The sequence below is a fragment of the Neltuma alba genome, unplaced genomic scaffold, assembly GCF_004799145.2.
Source record: "Neltuma alba isolate B1F8T4 unplaced genomic scaffold, ASM479914v2 tig00000623_pilon, whole genome shotgun sequence".
Taxonomy (NCBI): domain Eukaryota; kingdom Viridiplantae; phylum Streptophyta; class Magnoliopsida; order Fabales; family Fabaceae; genus Neltuma; species Neltuma alba.
In genome coordinates this window covers 10,054-20,357 of record NW_021632119.1, presented here as the reverse complement: position 1 = coordinate 20,357, position 10,304 = coordinate 10,054, and the positions used below count along the sequence as shown (strand labels likewise).

The 10,304-nt window shown below is 33.2% G+C and overlaps 1 protein-coding gene across 1 annotated transcript; it reads left to right on the top strand.

Annotated features, from left to right (window-relative positions):
• Positions 1-5,511: 5,511 nt before the first annotated feature.
• On the top strand, positions 5,512-9,134 carry LOC114742231 (methylsterol monooxygenase 1-1-like). The gene is made up of 5 exons (XM_028930512.1): positions 5,512-6,076; positions 6,536-6,858; positions 8,389-8,536; positions 8,641-8,673; positions 8,775-9,134. The coding sequence occupies exons 1-5, from the start codon at positions 5,747-5,749 to the stop codon at positions 8,835-8,837; spliced, it is 897 nt and encodes a 298-aa protein (XP_028786345.1). The 5' UTR covers positions 5,512-5,746; the 3' UTR covers positions 8,838-9,134.
• The last annotated feature ends 1,170 nt before the right edge of the window (positions 9,135-10,304 follow it).

Here is a 10,304-nt window from a genome sequence, read left to right as displayed (position 1 = left end):
TTAAAATTTTTAATTTTCTTACAAAAGAATGTCTCATTCGTATTTAATAAGAAAAGATCCTTAACAATAAACGACCTAATGTTTAACTATATCTCGAAGCTCAAAGATTCTTCCCATGCAAAGCATAAGGTGATAATTTTAGTTTGCACAACATATAAATATAAATTTATAATAAGTTATAAATTTTATAAAGTGTGAAATTGGTGAATGGTGCAAATTATTTTCAAATTTTGTGTAATGAATAATAAAATAATTAAAAGCTAAAGTATATATTTGATCTTTTAAATTTATTTAAGGTTTCGGTTTGATTCTTTAATTTTCAAAAGTATATTTTTAGTTTTTTAACTCTAAAATTGTTAGGTTTAAATGATAATTTTTTTATAATTACAATTATTTTAAATGTTAAACTTAATATGTTAGTATTTAAAAATATTTTATAAATATCTAAAATCTCAATGTTATCATTTTTTTGTTAATTCATTTTTAAGATTAAAAGAATAAAAGTATACTCCATAAAAAGTTTTGTTTGTTGGAAAAAAAGTATTTAACAAGTTAAAAGACTAAAAGTATTATTTGTCATAATTAAATGCATTAAAAGTGGTAAAAAAATTAAATACATAAATGTTCGTGATTTTCTTTGAATATCATAAATAGTTTTAAGAACAACATTGGCGGTGTTTAGAAAAAAAAATTAATAAAGAAGTAACTTAATTTTTTTAACAAAAGAATGTCGTATTCGTATTTAATGAGAGAAGATACCATGGACAAGAAAAAAAACAGAAAATAATAAGATACAGATTTATAACTCTTGGCATTATCGGGGACGAATTCAGGGGGCTAGTCCATTGGATCAAATTGATGTGGTGGCATTGGGGTGTAAGAAAAATTCGATTTCTTTTTCTTTATTTTTATTTCAGTGAAAATATTTGATGTCTTGTACTGTACTTATACATGTCATTTGATTTTATTCAAAAATCAAAATCGACTTTGGGTTGATATGAGGATCCTTGTTTGTTATGAAAAAAATGTCATTGGAGACGTGGGTAAACAGAATAGATCATGCATTATATGAAATCCTCTAAAAAAAAGAAAAGAATCAAAGAAGACTGAACAAAACATTTAACCAAATTATTGAAGGGACATTTTGATGTACTCTTCAGTTTTTAATATAAGACCTATTTAACTAATTTGATTAAATTAAAAAAAATTAGGTAAGTTAGTTACTCATTCGGTCTTAAATATAAGACTCATTTTGTAATTTAATTTGTAATCAAAGAAGACTGAACAAAACATTTAACCAAATTATTGAAGGGACATTTTGATGTACTCTTTCAGTTTTTAATATAAGACTTATTTAACTAATTTGATTAAATTAAAAAAATTAGGTAAATTTCTCCTCCGGTCTTAAATATATGACCCATTTTGTAATACAATTTTCATTACAAAATGAGTCTTATATTTAGGACCGGAGGAATAATTATAAGAAATATGATATATTTTTCTTAAAATACCATAATAATTTTCTTTAATATCATTCTTCCATCTTCTCCTTGATTATAGTTGAGAGAGTATCCATAGAGATAATTTAAAAAAAATGATAAATATGAGAAATAGATTTTATATTTAGAACCAACATCAATTCAGCAATTAGGTCCTATATTAAGGACCAGAGGAGTACAAATTATCAAAATATTTTGTTATTAACAAAGCACAACAATGCCGTATAATTTATGTAACGAACTTCATCTAATGTTGTAAAACTTATTGTTATTGTTGTTGAATGTTTTAATTTATAAGACATTTTGTAATGTTAAGAGAAAATGATGTGTTTAGTTTTAAAAAATCCCAAACAAATAAAAAAGTTATTTGATCAAATTAATTTGGTTCATTTCTCATTAAGATAATTAACTGTATTTAATTAAAGACACATTTAATAAGATTGAAATATTTTAGGGACATCAATTAATTGCATTAGGTTAGTTCAAAACACATTACATCAACAAATGGAGGGGTTTTTTTTCCCCCATTAGTTCCTTCGATATATATATATATATATATATGTGGTTGTTAAATCCAAGAGTTTAATTAAAAATAATTATTCAAGAACAATATGAGGATCAGGTTGTTTTTTACTCATATGCCCAACTGCACCTAGTTTTTCACATTGTACAAAAGTTTTGAGAGGCTAATAATTGGTGTGCTTCTGATACCGTTGTCAAATCTGCTGTTAGTAATTGGCATCTTCCAACTGCTAATTATCTTAAAATTAATTTAAAATTTAGATGGGACTTTTGCAGAAAACTCATAAGAAGTTGCAATCAAGTTTGTGATTAGAGATTCCAATGGATGGTTGCTAAATGGAAAAGTGACAAATGCCCGGCTTCTTTGGTGCTTATGGTGAAAGCAGTGACCATGGATGAATCAATATAACATATGATGTCAATAATGAACTAGAAAATGCGATTTTTGAATCTGATAACAAGAAACTTGCATCAAGAATTTATAACATCTAATTGAAGAAATGACATCTTTATTGAAAATATCATTTCAAAAAGGAAATTTAACAAAAATTATTCAGTGAATTGAATTCCCAAAGAAGGCAAGGCTTATTTGGAGTAGCGAAAACCAACTTTTCAATCATGATTTATAAAATATAAGATAAGTATTTGATAGGAGTTTTATCTTAATTTATATAAAAGTGCTTATCAAAAGTGGCTTCAAAGAAGCCCTTAATTGTTGATAGACTGCCTATGGCTACTCTTAAAGAGGTATGCCCTTTGAATTGAATCCCATGCCTAAAGCTAATAATACAAGCTAGCCCCAAGTTGCGAGTTGGCTTGTGACAAATTAGTGTGAGGTGGCATGAATTAAAAAGGCTCATTGGTTAGTAGGTTAGCTTTCAACCAATCCTAACCCGTCCTATTGGGTTGACAGATTAAACTTGCAGATCCAATCCATATTACTAGCTCTATTATTGCTTGCTGCCTCCTTTTTTCCCAAAAAAAAAAAAAGTTGTTGAATAGTGTTGTCTGGTCTAATTAAAGTAGAAATTGGTTAATTTTGTTGTTTGTTGTTTCATTACTATTCTGTTTTCAAACCTTGCTGGATAAATTATAGGACAAAAGTGCATCTAGCATCCTAATTGTATTTTTTAGGTGCATCTAGCATCCCAATCTTTTTATGGTTCATCCAGCACCTACTTTTATTTTTTGGTGCGTCTAGCACCATGATGTTATTTTTCTAGTTAGTTCATAAAATTTTTTTTGAGGTTTTAGATGCATCTAGGAAATAAGTTAATGTATTGGATGTACCTTTACCCTCATAGAATACGAGAATTCCTTTCCAAAAAAAAAAATTATAAGATAAACAAAGAAAGTAATTAATGAAAATAATGGCAATAGGATTTTATTTACTAGTATTTATTTTCAACAAATTTAACTATCTAACTAATTTTTAGCTTATATTTTCCTTAAACATATGTGAGAAGGGGAAAGAGGGGTACTTAAAAATTCTATAAGGGGGATTGGTGTGGGAAGAATTGGTTGGAATAGAAAGAAATGAAAAGGAAAAGAATGGCATGAAAAATTTCTGAATAATGGCATGTTTGGTAAGCACTGAAATGAAAAAAGGGTTGATGAAAAATTGTATGTTTTGTTGGATGAAAATGAATTGAAAGATTATACAATTTATCATGTTACCCTTTAATGGAAAAAAATAACATTATTAAATAAAAATGCTTTTTAAAATTAAAGAATAATAATACTATTAAAAAATTTAATAATCCAAAAAATTAAATTAATAAAAATTATAATAAATTATATTTTAAATAAATAAATAAGTATAAATACTCAATATAAATATAAATATGAAAGTGACGTTTGTTTTTAGTCATTATACTTCTTTCTTATATTCTCTTGCGGCAACTCCCTCTTTGAAATGCTTGCAATTCTGAATGTTTCCAATGGTTTTTTTGTCATTATATTTCTCGTCATCTCTATCAATTTGGATTTTCACCTCCTTACTTTCCAAGCCATGAGGCGGATCAAATTCAAATTTTTGAATGGATTTTTATTTCATTAGAAACTAGACTTAAATAGCTTTTTAGTGATAGGTCATTTGCCATATTTATATTTAAATTGATAAAATTATGTCCGATAAAATTTAAGCTTCAATATGATAAGGAAAGGAGTAAGCAAAATTGAATTTGATGCTGAAATTTCAAATGTTCTTGTATCAAATTTGAATCTACACAAAAAAAAAGAAGCAAATTCGCTTGTATCAAATTTGAATATACTCATTTTGTTGTCGTAGCTTAAAACTCAATCATGGATTTATTAATGTAAATTGAAATTTTTATAAACAAATTGCAATTCATGCACGATACATTTCAACTTTTACACAAAATTTGGATTTCATTGCGTCTTACTCAAACACTCTGTTACACTCTATTTTGGACATACTAAACATAGTAATTTTCAATTAAATATAATTTTCTCAATTTAAATTCAATTTGGACAAATAAACTGTTATTGAAAAGCTTTCTGAGTCTAGTTTTAGATGCAATATGATCCATTCAAAAATGATTTGTAATTTTAAAGTTATGATCAAAATAGTGAACAAGGATTGGAAATGTTTTTTTCCCCCATATTTTGAACCGGATTTGAAAAATCATATGTTTTTCATATGAGAACATTTTTTATTGAGGTATATGTTGTTGAAAAGCTTACAAAGAGTTGGGTAATGCAAATTGAACACCTTGTTGCTGTTAAAGAGTTGATTAACGCAATAATCTTCCTTCTCCATAGGTCACTCACATTCAGCAACATTGAACACGTTGTTTTTCAAGTATTGAATAGGAAAGATCAGATTGCTTCATCTAAAAATGCCCGCTCATTATTCAATGGTTTAATTTAGAAAGTATTTAAATGTGTTTCCTCTCATTTCTTATTTTAGCAGTATGATTTTGATGCTCCATCTAGTTTTTCTTCTTCTCCTCCTTTATCATCTCCGTCACTTGTTGTTTTCCCTTTTAGGGGTAAACTTGTCTTAAAAATTTTCTCAGCCGGATTGAAAATGGGTTCCCACCAAAAATGGTGGGAAGCCATCTTCCCATCTTTAGAGGAAGATGTCCCGCTGCCAAAAATGGCTTCCAAAAAGATTGAGTTACCAGACGTCTTCAGCTGATGGAAAATCTGAATTTTCTTTTTTTCTTGTAAGATTTTCAGCATACCAAACGAGTCTTAAGACTACATCCTACCTCTAGTTCAAATTATAATTATAAAACTTTATTTATAGATTACAAATGAGATCTTATAATTAAAATAGGAGGTGACATATATTGAACTATTCTGGTTCACGGGATCAAGCCAATTTGTTTTAAATAGCCGCATCAGGTTTGTCCTGTACTTTCCATTACCTACACAGTTAAATAATGTTCATACACTAAAATCCAATGCCAATAATGTCAATTCATGAACACAAATTACAGGGTTTATGCGTGGCTTTCGACGTACATTGGACAGCGAGGTTGGCAAATATATGGAGCCCTTTTCAAAAGAAAATTCCCGCAAATAAATCTCACTGCCTCCTGCCATGTCCTCGCATTCCCATAGCAGAATCCGCCAAATACCTCTCTCCATAGTCCCCACATTTCCACTCCCCACTCTGGTTCCCTCCTCTCTTCATCCCCATTTTTCATCGGTCCGCGTTACTAGGGTTCCGGCCACGATCTTCTTCTTCTTCTTCAATGCTGCCTTACCATTCTTTGCCTGGGGCTCAGGCCGCTCTTGGCAGGAATCTCACCTTCGCTGAGACTCTTTGGTTCAATTACTCCGCTACTAAGTCCGATTACTTTCTTTATTGCCATAACATTTTTTTCCTCTTCCTCATATTCTCCGTTGTCCCGGTTCCTCTCATCCTCTTGGAGGTTAAGCGTTTACGCGGCTTTGATAAGTACAAGATTCAGCCCAAGGTTCGGTTGTCATTCCAAGAAATGTTCAGGTGCTACAAGGAGGTTATGCGCTTGTTTTTCCTCGTCGTTGGGCCTCTCCAGCTCGTTTCCTATCCTACAGTCAAGGTATGCTCCTAGACTGGTTCGATATTTTTTGCTGCTAGATTTGAGTTTCTTCGAATCTGATTGTGTCGATTGCCAATTCTGTCTCACTTCTTGATTAATAGGATAATTCCGTTCACATTATTCGTTTCCGTGCGTTTTTTCCCCTTATTTGAAAATTCTAATGTGTCATAATTCACTTGGCATCTGCAATCTAAATGAGATCCGTTGAGCTGATCACCCTGTATTTGCAATGGTATTTCAGTCGCGACATCCAGTTGGACATATACTTGGAATTTGAACTTTTATAAATTATTCGTGCAACGAGTAAAGTCACTTCTGAGTTCATCTAAATTCCTTCCAAATTCTAAAGACGACGCTTGAACCTGCAATTTGGATATTGTGCTTATTTCCTTTAGACTTGCTATTAAATTGTGCAACGAAGTTTAGTGCTCGGAATTTGCTCTTTTTGTTTATTTTCAGATGATTGGAGTCCGGACAGGGCTGCCATTGCCGTCAGGGTGGGAAATTTTTGCACAGCTGGTGGTGTATTTTTTGATCGAGGATTATACCAATTACTGGCTTCACAGGCTTCTGCACGGTAAGTGGGGGTACGAGAAGATTCACCGAGTTCACCATGAATACGCAGCTCCAATTGGCTTCGCCGCACCATATGCCCATTGGGCGGAGATATTGATCCTTGGAATTCCTTCTTTCCTTGGGCCGGCTATGATTCCTGGGCACATGATTACACTTTGGTTGTGGATAGCATTACGGCAGATTGAAGCAATTGACACTCACAGTGGGTAATGACTGCTACAATCTCCGGCTCTATCACTTTCTCAATGGCCTTTTCTGCTTTACTTGATTTCCTGTGGACCTGCCTACTTTAAAATTTTCTTTATCATCTGTTTCTTTTCACCAATAAATTTACATGCAAAGTACTTGGGATTTTAAGGATCTCTAATAGTGGCTTGCTTTTACTGATGGGGAGCTAATGGGGCCGACGTTCAGTTTGACAGCCTTTTATCCTTCTCGGTTATTACCCTTTTTATTGCATTGCTGTGCTTCTTTTTTCCTCTAAAATTTTGTCAATAAATTTTTTTAATTTCTATTGATAAATTGGTTGTCAAGAATTATTGTGCTGGCAAAGATTGGAACCCTTATGGTTATGGTGACATAGACAGATCAAGGAGTTGCTTAGTGCTTTCCCCTCTTTGTCCCTCCCTCAGGAATAATCCTCTGACAATGTGACTTGGAAAGAGAGTGGAGTGGAGGTTGATGGATCTGATTAATCGAAGCTCATTAGTCACGTGACTCTGGCCCTTCGGTTGCCCTGTGATTTTCTTATAATGCCCCCCTTATTGTCTTATATTTTTTTATTGGGATAGAGTATACTCACTGTCTCTTAGCAGTGGTACGAGTGGAGGTTGGAAAATACATTTCTGGAGTGTTTCTCAGTGTCTTCTCAAGTTTCACTGCCTTACAAGGCTGTCTTCGAATGTGTCTGCTCGGTCTCACTTCTATTTGCTTCTTTTTCACCCCGTCTATGTTATGTTTTAACTCTATATCGCTTCAGTTGATTCTTAATGAAGTTCCTCACAAGTCTGTTACATGTTGGGGAGCCAACATACAATATTGACGACCACTTGGTTTCAAACATTAATTTGCTTTATAAGTTTTCACTTCGAACATCATAGAAATCTGATGAGAAGTTTGAGCAAATTTGTCTCCTCGCATCATTCTGTTGTTGTGAACAAGTGAAGGCTTAAAATAGAAGGTCGAAGTTTGGTACTAAAGGTCGAACTTTCATTATGAACTTGTGGGTCCTTTGCAGTCTATCATGATGCGAGGCTACTGTAAAGAAGCCCTTTAGAAGAAAAACTGTGCCGAAATTAGCCAGGGTAGCTAGAATCCAATTGCATTCCAAGTAACTCTATTTTGTCCAGGACAAACGTTGAGAATTATGACCTGCCTAGGTTTCTCGACAAAAAAAATGCTGAAGTATGAATTGACAAGTAATGATTATATTTATTCCTCACCACTATTCCCATTACTTCTGTAAAATATGTTGTGAGCACAAAGGATGCCAATGCTAGGTACTTATACAATACATAGCCATGTGACACCTGTACACACCTGATAGAGATACAGTGTGAATACTCTCGTAGGAATGGCTGATTAGGGCTTGATAGCTTGCTTGTTTGGGTTCAGATTACATGGCTTTCGTTTTTGTGCATTCATAAACAGAACAGTAGCATCATTCATCTCTGGTATATTCTCATGGCAATTTTGGTTTCTACCGTCTTTTCTCGTTGCTTATATTTTCTTGTTAGGTACGACATACCCTGGAGCCCCACAAAATATATTCCCTTTTATGCTGGCGCAGAGCATCATGATTACCATCATTATGTTGGAGGACAAAGCCATAGCAACTTCGCTTCAGTTTTCACTTACTGTGATTACATCTATGGAACTGACAAGGTTACACCGAGATCCTGGAATTTTCTTGCTGTATATACAAAACTGCATAATTTTCTTTCTACGTCTAAATATGTTTTACATAATCCTCTCTCTTTATTTCACAGGGTTATAGGTACCATAAGAAAATGATTCGGAAGGTAAAGTGTCCTTTTTTTCACTGTAACTTTTGTAATAACCCTTATTTTTATATTTTAAGCTTTTGGTGTTCCCTAATTAGTTACTTGGTGATTTGATTTAGTTAAAGGAGGAGACCAAACTTGGCGTTGAGCAGAATGGAAGGGAAGGTAAGAAATATGACTAACAGAGGGACAGCAGCCATGGGCTTGGTGGATTCAGAGTTGCATCATGCCTGACACATACCGTTGATGAACCCTTTGGAACGTGTAGTTCCATGCATGTGGGGTGTTGTGTAATAAATGTAGAACAGTGCTTTACAAATTGCAATTTGGTTTTAGCAAAGGGGGGAATTTCTTGTATTTCCCAGTCTCAAGAGTTCGGACTTTTCCGTCTCTGCGTCATTCGTGCTTGTTGATTCTGATCTTGAAAAAGGGTTCCTCCATTAGTCAGTAATCACACTAATTAGATAACCAGAACCAAAGCAAACAAAGTAGATAATCAGCTGATGACTGCCATTGTGATGTTGTATCTTCCTTCCATTAGCAGCCCCCCGATACTCTTATTCTGTATAGAAGTCGACGAAGAGATCAAAAGTAGCAGCATTCTTAGTAGTGAAAAGCTGTGTTTCTTTCGTAAAGTCTCATAGGAAGGATCCGTCAGGGAAAATCCTAGCTTGCACTCTGAAAAATTTACCTCTCCCCCCCCCCCCCAAAAAAAAAAAAAAAAAATATCCATCGCATAATACAGCCCAATCTTTCAAAAGACCAATTAACTTGATTATCACAAGATTCCCAAGCCACCTTCGCCTTGGAATATTATTTTGCTGAAACGAGGTAACCCCACCGTATGAATTTCGAATGTGAGACTTGCTCCAGAAGAACGTTGATCTGTGTTTAGTAGCTTAGTTTAAGTGATTTTGACTTATATGCCATAAATATGTGATAAGAGTTTTTTCTTGTAAAATATAAAAGAATTTTTTTTTTCCTTAAGTGATTATGGAAGTTTGATTTGGCAAAACCAAAACCTAGGTTTCAGAATCACTTTTCCGCAAAATGAGGTAACCTCCTCCACATATTTACTTCGTAATCCGTAAAAGCACTTCTGAAACCATGGTTTGGTTTCTATCCAAACACCCCTTAATAAGCAAGACAACCACATTAACATCCCAAATAATGTAAATTATAATGATGCCCCTTACTGTGAGAGCAAGAGGCCGAATTGGGTGTAATCATTCATTTCGTACAGGAGGGCATGTACTCTCACATAACAGGAGAAGCAATCCTGTCCTAACGAAGACAAAATTATTCTAGAATAACTACAATGAATGAAATGATAAATATGGGAATTTGGTCACAAGTAATAATAGGAAAATCACCCCCAAATCATGTCGTATCAATTATAGTCAACATATCGAAAGTGGTTTTTATGAAAATAAAACATGCTCTTCACTGATTTGCTTGAAGTTGTCCCTGGAAGAAATTCCTTTGCCAGAAACAAACTTGTCCTAACAGTAACACCATCCATCATGCACTTTGTTTGGAAGAGGTCTCAAACAGGAGTCTAATATTAACATATTTGTGTGCTTGTATATTTAAATTGTATAAAAAAAGAAGTTTCTTTGTCGTTTCTCGCTGCACATTTCTATTATTCT

Bases quoted from the DNA above. Each gene is read 5' to 3' on its own strand.
- LOC114742231 (XM_028930512.1), top strand. From the start codon at position 5,747: ATGCTGCCTTACCATTCTTTGCCTGGGGCTCAGGCCGCTCTTGGCAGG. The intron at 8,537-8,640 runs GTTACACCGAGA...TTTATTTCACAG, and splicing joins ACATCTATGGAACTGACAAG to GGTTATAGGTACCATAAGAA. The intron at 8,674-8,774 runs GTAAAGTGTCCT...GATTTGATTTAG, and splicing joins ATAAGAAAATGATTCGGAAG to TTAAAGGAGGAGACCAAACT.